The sequence below is a fragment of the Pelodiscus sinensis genome, chromosome 7 (assembly GCF_052426305.1).
Source record: "Pelodiscus sinensis isolate ZL-2025 chromosome 7, ASM5242630v1, whole genome shotgun sequence".
NCBI classification, from domain to species: Eukaryota; Metazoa; Chordata; order Testudines; family Trionychidae; genus Pelodiscus; species Pelodiscus sinensis.
In genome coordinates this window covers 49,476,286-49,495,203 of record NC_143058.1, presented here as the reverse complement: position 1 = coordinate 49,495,203, position 18,918 = coordinate 49,476,286, and the positions used below count along the sequence as shown (strand labels likewise).

General features: G+C 44.5%; 1 protein-coding gene across 5 annotated transcripts in view; it reads left to right on the top strand.

Annotated features, from left to right (window-relative positions):
* The first annotated feature begins 382 nt into the window (after positions 1-382).
* The window catches only part of CWC22 (CWC22 spliceosome associated protein), a 60,673-nt gene continuing 42,137 nt past the window's right edge, over positions 383-18,918 (top strand). Inside the window, exons 1-8 of one of the 5 annotated variants that reach the window (XM_075933743.2) lie at positions 383-502; positions 7,981-8,078; positions 8,610-8,789; positions 9,309-9,429; positions 15,009-15,070; positions 16,698-16,805; positions 16,990-17,241; positions 18,264-18,392. In XM_075933743.2, coding sequence (XP_075789858.2) covers positions 9,403-9,429; positions 15,009-15,070; positions 16,698-16,805; positions 16,990-17,241; positions 18,264-18,392 — 578 coding nt within the window. In that variant the 5' untranslated portion in view covers positions 383-502; positions 7,981-8,078; positions 8,610-8,789; positions 9,309-9,402. Of the gene's footprint in view, positions 685-7,980; positions 8,079-8,609; positions 8,790-9,308; positions 9,430-15,008; positions 15,071-16,697; positions 16,806-16,989; positions 17,242-18,263; positions 18,393-18,918 lie in introns of all 5 variants that reach the window. The other 4 variants (XM_075933742.2, XM_075933741.2, XM_006119425.5 and 1 more) reach the window with 4 other exon arrangements.

The window sequence follows — 18,918 nt, the reverse complement described above, 5'->3', positions numbered from 1 at the left end:
CCAGCCACAGCACCGCTAAGGCTGAAGTTAGTTTGCACACGCTCAGCCTTCCAACAGCCCTTCCCCTGAAGACCCCGACCTGCACGTCCCCCTAATAATTCCACGCCCCAGTTACTCAGCGGTAGGTTTACCTAGGCGCGAGCTTCCTCCGGCCCCTAAAATACCCCTGCGGGCACTGGGGGGGGGGGGGGGGGGGGGGGAGGGCTCGTATTCATTCAGACCCCAATGGGTCAGCCTGGGAACTCCCGCTGCCTGCCGAGCCACCGACCCCAGGGCGGCACGTGGCGGGGTCAGCGCGGCAGGTTCCACGTCGGTTGAGTCAGAGGCACAGCCCGTGCAGCGAATCCCTCCGCGAGGGCGGCGCTGGGACCCGGACCTGGAGGGAGCCCAGAGACTCGCCAGCGTAGTGCATGCTGGGAGCTGTCGTTGAGGCCATTTGAGACTGCGGGGCCGCCATGTTGCTGACGTAGGAGGGAGCGCGTCCGTGGCGGATGCGAGAAGGGCGAGTTATTTTCTTCATTTCTTTTTCTCTGTTATTTTACCTCCGTTAAGCGTCGAATAAATCGCGTTACAAAATTATTACCATTAACGAGGCTTTACTCCACTTCCGGCAGTAAAACCCCACCCCCATTTCGCCGGACGTTATGTTACTTCCGGTAGGATGGCGGCGTTCGGGAGGCTGAGGTTAGTTCCAACCGCGCAGGAACCTCGCACAGGCCGCTGTGCCCTTCTCTGTCCCTTTTCGCGTGGGGCGGCTCTGCCGAGGGCTGCCTTGGTACGAGCGGTCGGGGCGGATGCCACCCCCCCCCCCCCATCTCTCCCTGGTGTCCCAGGGTTAAGCGCCCATCCAGCCCCCCTTCACGGGCGCTGCCATCGCCGAGACCAGCCCCGCGGTAGCGCACCAGCTGCTAGCTCGGCTCCTCACGAGTCTGTGTCTGGGTCCGCGCTGCCCCGGCTGCAGCACCGGCCTCTGCGCAATTGGCTTCGCTAAAAAGCCTCGAGTCCAGCTGCCTTGCTCTGAGCTGTGCGTGGTGTCGTGCCCCGAGCACCGTGGTTGCCTCGTGCTGTAGGCACGACTGGGGGGGGGGGGGGGTTCTTCCGTGGACGTGGCTGCCCTCTCTGGCTACGTCTAGACTGCAAGCCTCTTTTGAAAGAGGCTTTTTAGAAAGATACTTTCGAAAAAGCCTCTTTTGAAAAAGAGCGTCTAGACTGCAAGCAGTACTTTCGAAAAAGCAAGCCGCTTTTTCGAAAGAAAGCACCCAGGCAGTCTGGACGCTCTCTTTTGAAAAAGCCCTGTTTGCATTCAAGAACGCCTTTTTTCGAAAGAGCACTTTTGAAAAAAGGCGTTCTTCCTCGTGAAATGAGGTTTTCCGCTGTCGAAAGAAAAGCTGCGTTCTTTTGATTTAATTTCGAAAGAACGTGGCTGTAGTCTAGATGCAGGTGAAGTTTTTTTGAAAAAAGACTACTTTTTTCGAAAAAAAACCCTGAGTCTGGACACAGCCTCTCAGAGGTGGATAAATGACATCGAAGGAAAAAAACCTTTCAGTCGCTACGTAGCTGTGGTGTTAGTAGTGTAGCCATAAGAAGGCAGGTAAAGCTACAGGAATCATAGAGGTCTTGGGGCTTGCTGGCTGTTGGCAGGCACTTGGGAGTTTGTCACAACCGTAAGGTTTATGTGCAGTAGGAATTGGTGAAGGTCTCTTCAAGAGACCCTCCAAAGAACAGTGACATTTTTCAATCCCTGCCAAAGAACAGGGTCAGAACATAGTTTAGCATTCAATTGGCTATTTTCATTTGGCAGTGCCTAATTAAATTATCAGGCCACTGGTGGATTTTGGGGGGAGGGGTTAGTATTTTGGGTGCCAATTTTTGTAATACAGGCAGTCCCCGGGTTACGTACAAGATAGGGACTATAGGTTTGTTCTTAAGTTGAATTTGTATGTAAGTCGGAACTGGCTCCAGATTCAGCTGCTGCCACTGAAACTGACCAGGGGCTGACTACAGGAAGCCGAGGCAGAGTTGCTCTGACCCCAGCTTCCTGGAATCAGCCTGATCAGTTTCAACAGCTGCTGAATCTGGAGCCTGGGACAGAACAGCTGGGGCACTGCCCGGTAGGTTCCCACAGGACCAACCCGGCAGCACCCCAGCTGCTCTACCCGAGGCGTCCCGCAACAAAAGCCTGGTCTGCTGAGGGGGGGGTGGGCGCACTAGCTGCGCTCCCTCCCCCCCAGCAGACCAGGGAGACCCGAGCAAAGCCGCACAGGCGGAGGGACCCCGCTGCCCGTGCGGCTTTGCTCCTGTCTCCCTGGGGTGCTGGGGGGAGTGCCCGCCAGCACACCAGGGAGACCCGAGCAAAGCCGCACAGGCGAAGGGACCCCGCTGCCCGTGTGGCTTTGCTCCTGTCTCCCTGGTCTACTGGGGGGGGGTCCAGCAAAGCCACTGGACCCCCCCCCCCCCCCCAGCAGACCAAGGGGACAGGAGCAAAGCCGCCCAGGTGGCAGGAGTCCCGCTGCCTGGGCGGCTTTGCTCCCGGGCAAACGAGCAAAGCCGCCCAGGCGGCGGCTTTGCTCGGGTGTCCCTGGTCTGCTGGGGGGGTCCAGCGGCTTTGCTGGACCCCCCTCAGCAGACCAGGGAGACCGGGAGAAGCTTTTTTCGCCCCAGAGGACACGGGCGGCGACCCGCCACCCGTGAGCTCCGGGGCAAGAAAAGCCCCGTTCGTAAGTGTGGGTCCGACATAAATCGGATCCGCGTAAGTCGGGGACTGCCTATTGGTATCTAACTCTTAATGCAGTTTAGATGTAGCTAAGATTACTTTTTTTTTTTTTTTCACAAGAAAAACTGGCATCACTGTGGGGAAATTCTGGTTCCAGCATCTTAAGTTCTTCCTGTGATTTAAAGCCCTTTGAAATCAAAGAAAAGCTTTCTGTTAATTTAAATGGGCTGTGAATTAGTCTTGATGAGATATTTTATAGCCTTTCTTTTACTTTTTAGGCTGCACTGCCTTTTACAGCATATTCAAAAAAGCCCAAGCTAATTTCAAGACAAGTGTATTTGAAAAATGGTTTCCACCACTCATCATTGCTTGCCCTCACACTTTCTCTTGCATGACAGCCAGATTTCACAATTTGAGTATTTGCATTTACAATGCATGTGTTTGTGCTACATATGTTAAATTACGATTAATCTGCTAATCAGGTAGTTGATGGCATTTCCATCAACTACTTGATTAATCGATAAAGCAGGGGAGGCACTTGCTACCCCCGCTGTGGCACTGCAGTATAAATGTGGTAGGAGCTGAGCTCCTACTACATCGGGGTGGTCAATCCGCAGCTCGAGCTGCATATGGCTCTTGCTAGTTCTGTGCACGTGCCCCATGGCCTGCTCACGGCTGACTGCTCTGTGCACGCGCGCCCAACACCTAGATGGAGAAGTGTGTGGTGGTGGCTCTGGGATCCAAGCATTGGGATAAAGGAGGAGGGGGTAATTGAAGTGCCTGGCTCTGGGGGAGGGAGGAGGCATTGGGGGCTGAAGCACCTTAAACTCAAAGTCTTCATGGATACAGAATAAAGCAGCCAATACAGCTGTCATATTTAAAGTCCAGGGCAAAAAAAGAATCAGCATGGACCTGGTTTACGCTTTTGTGGGCACAACCCGCTTCTTCTGACAGGAGTGTTGGGAGTCCAGATCCAAGAATAATTTATTAGTATAGTTCGTTCTTGGATCTGGACTTCCAACACTCATGTCATCTGAAGAAGTCTTTAAGGTTTTAGTAGACTATAAGTTTTTCCTGTTATAGACTAACTCAGCTATTCCTCTGAAGCTGGTTTACACTGTGTTTCTTTAAAGAAAATTCAAGGCTATTGTTTGCTAGGCTGAAGCAATTATTCTGAGATTCTCTCCCTTATTGTTTTTGAACCTCTCATATTTGCAGTCTGGGACAGACCTAAATTTTTAAAACCATAAAAGAAGCCATAATCTTCATACGTAAAAAAATGAGGAAACCATACCAGAGTTGAACAAGGTGGAGTGAAACAGGCACTTTTAATTGTTAATTTACTGCCCTATTATGTCCTGTGAGATTTTTAAAACTAAACTGAACTGAGAAGTATTGTTAAATTTAAAATACAGTAGAACTCCAGTTGTCCGGCATCCAGTGGTCTGGCACTCCTGCTAGTCCGGCACCACCTGAAACCCGGAAGTGCTCCAGGCAGCCGGACAATTGGAGCTGCTCTGCACCGGAGTCAGCTGCTGGTCAGTTTCAGCAGCGGCTGACTTGGGAAAGTCTGGGGCAGAGCAGCTAGGGTGCTGCCAGGTTGGTCTCGCAGCGCTGCCCCCCCATCCATCCCAGGCCCATTATAGCCCCCTGTAAATGTATGGCACCGTGCGCCCTGGTATCACCTAGTAACACTCCCCTGTCCCCATGTTTCCTTCACCGTTTCGAGCACCCTCTGGTGTCTGAGTCTGTTTTGACCAAGGCTCACAGGGCCCTAGCTCGCCTGGGGTTTTCTGACCCTTAAGCGGGAGCCAGTCTCGCACCGACCGCGGGTAGAGGGGGGTCCGGGCCCGCCCCCTCACAGACCTCAGCCCAGGGCCCTAATGACACGGACGCTTCTATTGTCTGGTCCGACTTGTGGGGCGTCAGCCGTAACTCGCCAGCCCACAGGCTCCCTTTGCCTGCCCTGGGCTACTTCCTCTCTCTGCGGTCAAATATCTCCTTGCCTCCGGGCTCACCTCCTCGTCTTGAGTTCCATCCGCCGCTGGTCCCTGGCGAGAGGCCGCTGCCCTGGGCCTTCTCTCTGTGGCATTTCCCGGGGTTTAAATCCCTGCGCCGGCTCCCGTCCTGTGGGGTCCTGCCCCTTCCGGCGTGGCCCCACTTCCGGTCCATTGGCAAGGCCGTGGTCCGGCGTCGTTCCCCTCACGTCGGCCCCCGACCTCCAGGAGGTACGTGGGTGTCCTGCTGGGGCTGCCGTGCAGGAACAGCTGCCGCACAGCTGGTAGGCCGGCCCCTGCACCACTCGGCCCACAGCATGCGGCGTGGCCGACGCCGTTACCCCGCCCTCTGCCCCGAGAGCTGCCAGATAAGCGGCCGCCGGTGGGACTGGAGTGCGGGACATCTCCGCCCCGTCAAACCCCCCCTTTCGATAGTCCGGCATATCCGATAATCCGGCACTCCCTGGGTCCTAAAGGTGCTGGATTACACTGCTGTACAGCCAAAATGCTTCTGAAATAAATGTAGTCAAATGTTACTAATTCTGGGTCACTGAGAACAAAAGTGATGCTTAAAATTGTTGATTGGCTCTAGTTTTCAAGATATGCGATTGGGTCAGTATATACGACCTTTGACTTGCAAATGGCAGAGGATAAGTGAGTTATAAAGGGAAGGGATCTCAATTTAAACCAGAAATGACTAAAATACATCTTTGACTGGATCTATGCATAAATCTATGACTGGGTTTGGACAGTACTTGCTTTTTAGGCAAAACAATGAATGATGCAATCTGAAGCTGGTTTTGCGTCATACATGATATGAATTGCATCATGTTATTCCTAGAAGTCATGGACGATGCAATCATAACGAAGCTTACATCACTTTGCTGAACAAATTGCCCTATATCAGCTCTAGAAATCATACAGTGTTGTGTCTCTTATTTGATATTGCAAAGGGACACATTTCTGTTTAGCCAAAGTGAGCAGAGATGCCTCGTACTTGTGTGAACAGTGCAGATCACTTCTGCTATGTTTGTGGTGAAGTGACTTTTGCATCACAAATGCGCAGTATAACCACTATGGTTAAGAAAGCCGATCACCTTTATTTTGGCTGCAAAATTGGAGATCAGGACAAGAGATGGGCCCCACACATATGCTGCAACACTTGTGCAACAAATCTTTGCCAGTGGTTGAACAGGAAAAGGAAATCTATGCCTTTTGCAGTGCCAATGATTTGGAGAGAGCCAACAGATCATACCAGCAAGTGTTACTTCTGCCTGGTGCCTCCAGTTGGGAAAGGTGTGTCAAAGAAGAAAAAGTGGACTGTCCATTATCCAAACATTCCATCAGCTATACGCCCAGTACCCCATGGAGAAGGACTGCCGGTTCCTGATGCACCAGAATCATTCTCACTTGAGTCAGACGAGGAAGAGGATGAAACTTCTGGTCCTGAACCATCAATGTCACAGGACCTACATTTTCTCCCATCCTTCTCCTCTGAACCACACCTCATAACACAAGGTGAACTGAATGACCTTGTCAGGGATTTGGAACTACCCAAGAGTAAGGCAGAGCTGTTGGGCTCCAGACTACAGCAGTGGAGTCTCCTGGCAGGTGATGTTAGGGTTTCCATGTTCCGTGACCGTCAAAAGGATCTTGTCCCATTCTTCTTTATGGAAGGTGATCTTGTAGCCTGCAACAACATTGATGGTGTGATGGCAGGCCTCAACATCGTTCATGATCCAGATGAGTGGAGACTGTTCATTGATTCATCGAAGACGAGTCTTAAAGCTGTTTTGCTGCATAATGGCAATGTTTTGCCATCAATTCCAGTTGGTCATGCAGTCCATATGAAGAAAACCTATGACAACATGAAACAACTTTTGAGGTGCATAAATTATGACCAACATCAGTGGCAGCTTTGTGGCGATTTGTTGCTCTCTTGCTTGGTCTGCAGACTGGATACACAAAGTACTTCTGTTTTCTCTGTGAATGGGATAGTCGTGCAAGAGATTCCCACTACATCAAGATAGATTGGCCACTCCGACAGTCATTGGAGTCTGGGAGGAAAAGTGTTCAGCATCCACCCCTTGTTGAATCAAGGAAGATTTTGTTACCACCCTTACACATCAAGCTGGGTCTGATGAAGAACTTTATCAAGGCCATGGACAAAACACAAGCAGCTTTCAAGTACCTCCGTGGAAAATTTCCAAGGTTAAGTGAAGCTAAGATAAAGGAAGATGTTTTTGTTGGTCCTCAGATTCGTGAATTTCTTCGAGATGATGCATTTGACCATGCACTGCGTGGCAAGGAAAAGACGGCATGGAAAGCCTTCCAGTTAGTGGCAATAAATTTTCTCGGAAACAACAAGGCAGACAACTACAGGCTGTTGGTGGAAAACCTCCTCAAGGCATACAAAAGCCTTGGTTGCAACATGTCACTAAAGATACATTTTTTGCACTCTCATCTAGATTTTTTTCCACCGAACTGCGGAGCAGTGAGCGACGAGCACGGCGAGCGATTTCACCAGGACATTGCAACAATGGAGAAACGCTATCAGGGCAAATGGAGCCCATCAATGCTTGCAGACTATTGCTGGACAGTGACAAGAGATGCTCCATTTAATGAATACAAGAGACAAGCCAAGAAGCACCGAGTAGACACTGAATAGGACTAAACTATGTACATAATAGTTTTTTGCCTTTTGTTTCATAATAAATTTTATTTATATAACCCTTTTGCCGATTTTTAAAGTGTTACATAAACAGGGCAGGTCAAATATTATCATGTTAAGCAACCATAAACACATGAAAAGATCTAGGTTTACAATTTATGATTAAAACTCTATCTACACAATATACATAGACGTAAAATGTAAAAACTTAAATATCTTGGAAACAATAGCCAATCAATTGTTTTAATTGTCATATTTGAATTTAGCACATCATAATACAAAATAAATAGCACATTTTATCTCTGGAGCAGACGACTTCTAAAAAATTGTAGACCAGTGTTAGCGGAAGTTTACTGTACATGGTGAGGATGCTTTTTATGTAGTGTGAGAATATTACTGTATTTTTAAAGTGTTGTGTGTTTTTTAACTTGATGGTTTGTTCCTTGACAAGTTCTCTGAAGATATATGGACTAGCCGTGAATTTTTTAAATGACTAGACATTTTTATTGGTTTTTGTCTGGAATGTTTGTGTACTATACCTATCTACATAGATATAAAAATATATATATACTACATGGCTCTTCGCACTCTGTCCACAGCTATTTTGGCTCCTCTTCTCTAACTGGTTGGCCACTCCTGTACTACATTTAAACTGCAGAGTTCCAGGGGGCCGCATGAGCCCAGGACTAAGAGACAGGTAGGTGACTCTTACTACATCTAAAAGGCAGAGCCACAGCACTTCTGCTTCCCCTTACCCTCCCCACACTGCAGAGACGGTGCTGGGGGAAACTGGATCCCCCCAGCTCCTGCTGCCCTAGCCTTGCTGTCTCCATATCAGAAGCAGCAAGGGAGGGAATGCAAGTAGTCAACTTGACTACCCGATAAGCTGACTATTCAACTACTCCTTCACATCCCTTGCAATCCTAAAGGCAGGGAAGCTTGAATTTTGGCAAGATTCTCCTAAATAAGAAAAATATTACTTAGAACATAAACATATACTTAACCTGTCTGAATTCAGTATTTTTTTGTATTTGCTAAGTTATGGATGTGCTGCCTTCCCATGTCGTGGAGTGTTGTGTCTTGGGTGGTTTTTTGGGGGAGAGGGCATGGATTTTCCCCCTATAGTTAGTCCCTTTATATAGAAGGGAAAGATGTTTAAATTAGGAAATTAGAAAAGACAAAAGTCAACAAGAGTGTGATTTATCTTACCCTTTCCCCCTCTCCCCAGATTTTTTTAAAAGCGGTGCTGCAGTGAGTTCTTTCTTTGTAGCTTGTGAAATGTTACTTTACAGTTGAAATGCTGTTAAAATAATGAAATGAAAACAACTGGAACCATCTTCAGCCTTCTGCTACTTTTCAGCATTGCCAATGTGGATTTTATATCAAGCGGTTAAACCTTGCTACCCTGGTGAGAGTTCAAGGGAATGTCTTACTGAAACGTATAATCGACAAAATGACAAGATTGCAGCCGGAAGCAGGCTTTGTAAACAAAGTTCTCTTCATTTAGTCTACTCTTTATGGTGAACAGTATCCAGTTCACAGAATGGAAATTAATACTGTCATTGTTTCGAAATATATTTGAGTTCTTTATGATCATCCTGATTATTCTAAAAACTAATTTTAAATTGGAATTTTGTCTTAAATCTGTCTGAATAAAATATTTTCTAAGTGAATATTTATGTTCTGGTAGAACTTACCAAAATTCAACAAAAATACTATTCTATTTTTAGCAGATAAAAACATAACCAAAATTACATTTATGTGAATCTATAAATATTCAAGGTAATGTTTTTGTTGAGATGCTTCCTAAAATTGATTCTCTTAAAGTTTTGTAAATATCATTACTCCAGTGATTGTTTTTCCTTTTTAAAAAATAAATCTAAATATTGTTTAATCAATTATAAAATGTCTTATTTATCTTTTATAGGTGAAACTTTTTTTTCTAGCAGACCCCACATTTGAGTTGAATACATTATCATTATTTCTACAAGTTCAGAACTTTAAGTGAGCTAGAGGAAAACATGAAGAGTAGGGTGGCACAAATAAATGTAAGTACTGTGAAGCTTTAACTTTTAAGGAGAAGTACAACTTTGTTTGATATTTTTATGTGAGTTTAGTGTGTAAGGACCTATTTTCCGCTTGATATATGAACACAAATTCCCTTCAATTAATTAGGAATTGCAGCATATATTGGAGGGAGTATGTGTGTATGTATGTATATAAGTAAATTACGAACAAGCATTATTATTATTTGAACCAGCAAATAGTAGTTGTTGCACAACATGTAAGAGTGATCTTGACAACAGATGTCCCAAGTGCTCTTGGCAGCCATGTGGAAAGGGAATGAAGTGCAAGGAGAAGTCGAGAAAAGATAAAAATAGTTCAATAGAAATCATATGTGAGTGGAGGATTATAGAGAGAAGGAAAGGTGAAAAAATGGTAACTGTGTTCAAATGGGAGGATGTGAAGGGAAATAGGAGTATAAAAATGGGGAGAAGAAATGAAAGGGGAAGGAAAACAGAGCAAATTGATTCAATCTTTTTCTGGGTTATGATGATGGATATTGCAAGTTGGACCACCCTGGTTCCGGTCCTGAATGAGGGAATTTGCCAGACCTGGAGAGGTCCTCTGCCACAGGCCCCTGAGCCCACCCCTCTGCGACTGGCTCCCCTGCTGCTGGATAGGCTCTGGGCCCTGCTACCATCAAACAGACTTTCTGGTCTATGAACATCCATGGTCCTGCCACACCACAAATGTTGTTCGGCTTGGGAATTTCACCAGCTCCCGGTGCCCCTGCCCTCCCCGCCTCCTGACAGCCTTACCCCCCTCTCCAGGCCGCATCCTGCCCCCCCCAGTAGGTTGCCAACGTGGCAGGCTGCCCCCACCAGCTCTAGCTCATGGCACCCATGGCAGCTTGCCCTTCCCCTCTGCCTAAGACCAAAAAGACAAAAATAAAAAAAATATATTTTTTTAAAAAAGACAATCTTTCTAAAAGCACACCAAACGACTGAAAATAAAGTTTTCAGCTACCAATTTAGGAGAAAGATTGGATGGCTAAGTACAATGGTAGTTGCAAACTGTTAGCCATCCATTCTTTCTCCTAAACTGGTAGCTGAAAACTTTATTTCTTACAATGAAGGGTCCTGCCCTTTTCAGAAAGTGACTGTTGTATGTTTCAAAATGGACAGGTGCAGTAAAGGAATATAGTGGCAAGTGAAACTTATGTCTGAAAAGATAGACTTTCTTCTAGAATGTTGGTTTCATGATATGGATGTAAAAATATGTTTAAAAATGTAACCACTAAAAATCCAAGCAGTTACATGAGCTGTGGAGGCTTGGATGCAGGCTCTACAGCCAGCTCTCTGGGAGCCAGCATGTAACCTGGAGTGGGGGAACTGGGGGTTGGGCCTGCCACAGACATGGGCTGCTCTAGCTAGCCAGCCAGAGCAACCCCTGATTAGAGGGAGGAGGATGCCATGAGCTTTCCGCTTGAGATGCAAAAGTCAGACACCACTCTCAGTAGATCATATGGTTATTCAAAATATGATCCATGCATATTTTGCTGAGCTTGGCTCCCCAAAGGGCTCAGCTCCATAAATTAGACTGGAAAGGGAAAAAGCAGTGCTCATCATAGATGTTCATGATATGATCCTCCCTTTGCTTGCTTTGTTACGTGATTTGTTCAGCAGTAAAATAGTTACATTTTTAATGTTTAAATGTTTTTTGGACTTGATAACTCTTGATATCCTTGTGGCAGTTTACATATCTCACAGCTGATTTTTCAGATTGTCTGCAAACTCATACAGACATTGCATTGATTATGTTAAGGATTATGTTTATGCTGGGATTCTTTTCAGTGCAAATCCGATTGTAGATCGGTATGGGCGCAACTGGCCCATTTTGTACCATTGTCGATATTTCTATAGAATGAAGAGGAGGGGTATCTTTCAAATGTATGAATTAGAAATGTGCTTTTAAAAAAATAAATTGAGATTCTGGAACACACAATGTCATCTTAAAAAAATCAAAATATTGGCTCATTGAGCCAGCATGGGTCATCCCAGTTGGACCCTGTAAGGGAGGATATTTCAGCATTCATTCATGTAGGTATTACGTAGCAATGTAAAAATTCATGGTGGTTACATGCGCTATGGGTTCTGCTGTGTAAACCATAAATCTGCATTATACTGCAGAACTCACACCTTCCCTGGGCTCAGGGCCAGTAGCAGCCCTTTCTGGCCCCATTACGAGGAAGGAGGCCTCGCTGCAGACTCTGCAGCTGGCTCCCCGGAGTGGAGCTGGCAGCCTCTGTCTAGCATTCTAAATTTACATTTGACTGGCTCCAAAGTGATATAGGGACTAGTATGCCAGCTTATTTGTGAGCATGCTGTCCTCCTTATAGATGGGAGTGAGGGTCAGGATCAAGGTTCCCTCTAAGCTGCGCCACTGTTGAATGGCCCCACAACTGCTTAATGAGTTCTGCCAAGGGCTCAGGGCTGCACACACAGGGAGGGGCACGTCTTCCTGAACTATAGCAGCAGCTCCCTGCTGAGGACAGAGCAGCTAGTTTCTCTCAAGTCTAGAGACTTGCTGCTCTGTCCTCAGCAGGGAGCTGCTCCTGTAGTTGAGGAAGAATCGCCCCTCCCTCAGTAGGGATGTGAAGGACTGACTGATCACTCTCTCTTCTCCTCCCCCCCCTTCCCATGCCCCTATCACTGACGGGGGAGGGGCGGGGGGGAAGATGGGGTACTTCATAGCAGCAGTGCTGCTTGAAGCCTGAGGCCAGACCCCAGGCTCCATGTGGCACTGTCACTTTGAAACGCTGCCTGCAGCCCAGGGCCAGCTGCAGTGTCCCCAGGCTGCACGTGGTGTTTCAAAGCGACAATGTTGTGCGGAGCCTGGGATCAGCTGGGGACTCCCCACTGACCTACGGCTCCATGCAGAGCTGCCATTTTGAAACACCGCAGGGAGCCTGGCATCAGACTCATCGCAGCATTTCAAAGCGGCAGAGCCGCGGAGAGTCCGAGATCAGATGGGGAAGTCGCCTTTGAAGTCGCTTTGCGGTGCTTTCGCCTTTGAAGTTCAGCAATAGCCCTATGGCTGCTAGTCAATATTTAACATCCTTAACATTAGTCGATGTTTAACATCCTTATACCCCAGCCAGGCAGCTATGTTAATGGAGCTCTAAGCCCCTGACTGGGCAGGGCTCATTAAGCAGCTGTGGAGCTGTGCTATCATGCAGTTTAGAGGGAACCATGATCAGGATATATTCTGAATGAGTACTGATGACTGTTACCAGATTTGCCCAATACTCTGGGGTATGCTCATTTATCAGGGTTACACTTATGGGACTGGGGGAAGGTTAACAATTCTATCAGTGTGCTGTTTGTGTTTACTTGTGCTCTCATATGGAGCTGAATTCTCCCTGCTGCCAATTCCCCCTCCCACTGGAGCTCTACCGCAGGCACTAGGTTCCTCAGGACGGGGTTCTTACCACCTTGCAACACACAGACACTCACACCCACTAATCTGATAGGACACTCACAAGCTGACCCCCTCATATGTCCACTCACAAGCTGACCCCCTCATATGTCCCTGGACTCAGCTGGCTGGGTTTCACAGCAATGCCACACTGCACCCTCATGTGCCTTTGGACTCCGTGGGCTGGATTAAACAGCACTTTAAGCTGCCATCCTCATAAGCCCCCAGGTTCAGCATCCCCTATCTCCACTTTCATACCACAGTCATTCACTGGTAAACCACACGATGAGCAAACCCCACAGGATTTTGGGCACTACAGGGATCTTTTGCTTGGGTACAAGAAGCGTTGCAGAGCGAATGGGGAAGCCAAAACAACACCCCTTAAGGAAGAGTGAGCAAAAGAGAGAGAAGCAACCAGCTTAACAATGAAAGTGATTTATTTCCGATTAGTGAATAGATATCAAAAAGTTACAATATTAAATCTAACAATTACAATTTTAAATCTAAATTGAAACTGATTACAAATGTTAGGTAACCATATAACAGTTTACATAGGGCAGGGTCAGGAGGTTATGCTTAGAGACATAGTTGATGAAAGAGAGAGAGAGAGACCTCACCACTCCATGGAGCTTGCACTGATCGGGGTTCCCAGATGATGATGGTAGCCGGGGGGTCCAGAGGGCAGGAGACAAGCAGAACAGAGCCTCCAGCACGATCAGACAGGAGATGATGAAGTCTCAATGGAACTGATGCAGTTTAAGTCCAGGTATCAGAACAGTTTTCTTGGGGCAAGGATAGGAGTTTTATAGAGATAGTTCAAAGAGAAAGAGGAGAGAGAATAGAGACTGATCACCCCTGGTTAAGGGTGATGTTCCTTGAACGAGCTCACAATGCAACTAGGCAGTTTCAGTATTTTAGATGTCAATAGGATTGTTACTAGAATTGGTCTGATAATGACTAATTTGGGTGTGAGCAGGCCTAGGTTCATTAGCATCTGGAGCAGGGATTTCCCATCAGGCAGTGCTTCTCTGCTTTCGGTGTCTCATAGTTCACTGCGGTTCCTGCCTTGGAAGAGCTGCTCTCCATTCTGTATGCTAATGAGATGTCCCTCTGTTCCTTCTTTAATGCAAATGAAGCTGGGGTGTTTCCTTAATTGTACCACCCTTGTCTGAAGCAGTTTAGGTGTGTCTTCTCAGGCCTTTTCATTGCTTTGTCTTTGATTCTAGCAGAGGCCTAAGAGGAAAGGGGGGGGGGGGGATGGTTTTCCATGAATGTCACTCCCTGGCTCCCAAAAGCACAGGGCTGGTAGGTAACATGACAGAATTTAGGAATGTTGTAAACAGCTTTTGGTATGGCCTCTTCTTGTATCAAGGTGATGTGTTACTCCACTCAAAGGTGGTTTTGTTTTAGTTTTTCTTGTTTTGGTTTATGTGGACTTCTTTGGCCAGATAGTATCAATTTGTGTTTCTGGTGAATCAGAAATCCCATTTTGTGGGTAATTTTATACGATAAAAGGGTAGAATTCAACAGAGATGATTGCTTAGCATAGCTACATTAATTATGAGAGAGCTTGGCAAGCTTTGGAAATGTATTTGTAACTTCTTTTGTAGGTCTATTGTAAGTGTACTTTTGATAATTTTGAATGACTGTGTGGTTCTGGTTTATGTTATGACCAGAAGTATTAACTTCACGGTGAAGTGTTTGTAGATATAGATTTGTAAAGTGATTGCACTTTTCAAAGGTTAAAATCGCAGTTATAGAATTGCTTAAATATTAAATGTGTAGTTTAGAAAATGTAAAACAAAGGGTACAGTGTAGAAAATGTAAAACAAAGGGTACAGTGTAACTTGGACAGATAAAATGAGGTAACTTAACAGGAATTGAGGGGAGACATATAGGGGGACATCATGGAAAATATTAATTCTAAATAGAAATTTGAAGGAGAAAGAAAGGGAGAGCTTTTGTTAAACAGTTGGTACAGTAGGAGACTGTTCAAAGTGTAGGGGATGGCATGAGAATTGGTATAAAATTTCAGAGTGGGAGAACATAAAATAATCCTTGTTATAATATAGGGATGCTTAATAATAAATATACCATTATATAAAATGTCTTATTGTGTTAAATAATTTAATACTTTGTTTTAAAGCATGGCTCCAGTTATGAAAGAAGAGAAAGCTCTCACCGGAGAAGTTCCTCTCCAGAAGACAGGTGAACAGTTTGTTTTAATTGCCTTAATGTACTTTTAACTACTATTAATCTTTGAGAGTGGATTAGATAAATACAATGATACACATTTTTGTTCCATATTTTTCACTCATGTTAATAGATTAACATGACATACATACTTATAGACATAATACAATATCATTAATTATGAATGGAAATGGGAGAGCAGTAATTGAATATTTTTAATTAAAGATTTTAAAACTCTTCAGCTTTCATTTTAAATTCTGGAGAGCTTTACAATGGAAATTGGATTTCAGTCTGTTGCATGGCGCCATTGCTATTAATCACAATTGACACTTTATTGCAAGGCTGCAGATGTCAACTGGAGACTCAAAAATGTCATTTTATATGCTATTTAACACACATCAGGCATGAAATGAATTATTTCAGGGTAACTTTCTTTTAATTTCCATTTCACTTACAGTGAAACATTCTGTGATAGAATCATAGAGCTAGAAGAGACCTCAAGAGGTCATCAAGTCCAGCCCCCTGCCCAAGCAGGACCAATCCCAACTAAATCAACTCAGCCAGGGCTTTGTCAAGCGGATAGTTAAAAACCTCTAGGAATAGAGATTCCACCACCTCCCTAGGTAACCCATTCCAGTACTTCACTACCCTCCTAGTGAAATAGTTTTTCCTAATATCCAACTTAGATCTCTCCCACTGTAATTTGAGGCCATTGCTCCTTGTTCTGCCATCCGTCACTACTGTGAACAGCCTTTCTCCATCTTCTTTGCAAGTTCCCTTCAGGAAGCTGAAGGCTGCTATCAAATCCCCCTTCACTCTTCTCTTCTGCAGACTAAACAAATCCCAAACCATCAGTCTCTACTCATAGATTATGTGCTCCAGCCCCCTAATCATTTTGGTCGCCCAGTGCGTCCACATCCTTTCTATAGTGGGGGGACCCAGAACTAGACACAGTACTCCAGATGTGGCCTCACCAGAGCCGAATAAAGGAGAATAATCCTTTTAATGCTGGCAATGCTCCTCTTAATGCAACCTAATATGCCATTAGCCTTCTTGGCTACAAGGGCACACTGTTGACTCATATCCAACTTCTCATCTACTGTAATGCCAGGTCCTTTTCTGCTGAACTGCTGCTTAGCCAGTCGGTCCCAAGCCTGTAACAATGCTTGGGATTCTTCCGTCCCAAGTGCAGGACTCTACACTTGTCCTTGTTTTCTAAAATGTTTCCTTTTATGCCAATATATAGGGTATACTTAGCTTTGCATGGGTTAAACAAAGACGACAGAAATAAGGTGAATGAGTACGTTCAATGGGCAGTCTTGCGACTTGCATAGTGCTGAGTACACTCACTGTTTAATTTCCTTACCATTTATCATTTTAACTGCTGACTTTTCTTTTATAATTTTTTTAAAGGTTACACCCTTGTCAGATTAAAAGTGTGCATCTTTCTGCCTTTAATTATGTTGTTAATTAATATGTTAACAGTGAAATTCTGTTCATTGGTACCAAAGTAGGGCCTGCTAGTTTTTTAAATATCAGTATATGTGCAACCCATGACTGAAAAACAAACCCCAAAGAGTATGATTCCTATAAACCAGAAGCTGCTTAAAATTTTGCTAAAAAGATTTTTGTTTTGTGTTAGGAGAGAGCGTGAGAGGTCTTGGTCTCCGAGAGACAGAGGTTACTCTGACCATAAGTATGATGAACAACATTCAGGAAAGGGGCGTGATGACAAAACGATGGAAATCAGGTAAGTATTTAAATATTTTGAAAAGGAAATATAGTGTTCATGCTGCTTAACATAGTTTTCCATACTTAATATTTTGATTGAAACTAAACAACTACACTGACCTTGGTTTGAACTCTTGGACAGCTTTCATTTTCTTAAGATGTGAATCTTTCGACATGTTTACTTTCCAACTTTTATCTGATAGAGGGTTGGGGAGAGAGACTCCCCAAGAGAAGGAAGGAGAGAGAGAATATGATCGAAGGAAACAGAAAAAATTCCCTTCACCAAATAGAAAAAGTCCAGAAAGATCAGTGCAGCAAAGCTCATTTATTCATGATGAACCTCCTTCAAAGAAGAGAAAAGAAGAGCTAGATCCTATCCTCACCCGCACAGGCGGTGCTTATATTCCTCCAGCAAAGCTCCGGATGATGCAGGAACAGATTACCGATAAAAATAGGTAAGTGAAAGTTACAAAATTTCACAATTGGCCGCATTTACTGCTATACTAGAGCATTGTAAAACAGAAGTGTAAAATATCTTTGACTGCCTGATCAGACATGAAAGTTGTTCAGAACCTGTGAAATGCAGAGAAAGCAATGACATGTGCTATAATTCTTGGAGTTGTGACCTAGCATTGAAATGTAAACAATAAAACACAGCATATAAATATGTGGCATAAATGTATATTGATATTTTGTCCTGTAAAATAGTTTTGGGATATCTCTCTTCATTTATAAATGCTTACAGTACTACTGGAATTATTTTAGTCACTAAGAATGTGGAATTGATTCATATCTACACTCACTAAATATTAAGCGTACATATTCATAAATAGGAATCCGGATTACTTGGAAACAGTATGAGTAATGTATTTGTGAGATTTTTTTTTTCTTTGTTACAAAGTCATTTTGGTAGGAACTATAAATATGCCAAAATAACTTTCTTTGTAAAGAAAATTAATACCTTTTCACAATTTCCTAGGAAGTCATTCAAAAATCTGTTGTTAAATTTTGCAGATAACCCTTAATTACATTCTTGCAATTTAAAAAAAATATAATTTCAGTATAATACAGTTAAACATTCCTCTGTCTCTTCATTTCCAGTGCTTAATTAAAATTTCTCTAATAGTTTTCTTCTTTTTCTTTGTCCTAGAAAACCATATTTTGTCATTAGTTATACAGTTGTTATTGGGTATAGAGTAAGGATATGATAGTGTAAGCAGTTAACTGATGAGCCTGGTCTCATTTGTTAACCTTCAAACTATGAGCCTGGTCGCTTAGTTACATGCAGCTCTCCCACTACCCTGCGCTGCTGCCTCTATATCAGAGACAAATAATCATAACATCAAAATGAAAAACGCAGCAAAATATATTATAAGCAGTGCTCCTTTGGCTCTTATTTACCATTTTTGGTATATTAAAGTGCATTTATATTGACCCTAATTATACCTGTATTAGTAATGAAAAATTTTCGTAATAGCTTAGCATATCAAAGGATGAGTTGGGAAGCCCTGAAGAAGTCAATCAATGGTCTTGTCAATAAGGTGAACGTTTCTAATATAGAAAATATCATCCATGAACTACTTCAAGAAAATATTGTAAGAGGAAGGTAAGTGTCAAATGATTGTTTCTTTATAAATAATTCTTTTCGTTTTTCTATTTATAATATGTAACGAATACTAAGGATGTTAGAATGTGGGTTAATTGACTAGTCGATGGAATTTGACTAGTCGATAGGCACTTCTGCATTCCTACATTTCAAAGGAGGAATGTGGAACTCTGTGTACAGCCCGGGGCCAGCGGGAAGCCCCACTGACTCCGGGCTGCTCTCGGGTGCCTGCTGACCCTGGGCTCCACAAGGCACTTCCCCGGGCTCTCGGGAAGTGCTGCGTGGAGCCCAGGATCAGTTGGGGAGTCCCCAGCTGATCCCGGGCTCCACTGCTGTCCCTTTGAAATGCACAGAGGCAGCATTTTGAAGGGGCAACCACCGCACAGATGATCTGCAGAAACGCCACCTTGGCAAATGCTTATCCGATAGTCGACTAGTGTTTAACATCCCTAATGAATACTAATGCTAAGAGTAACTAACAATAGTCAGGTTTTTAAATAATTCTGAAATTTATAAAACAGAAGAA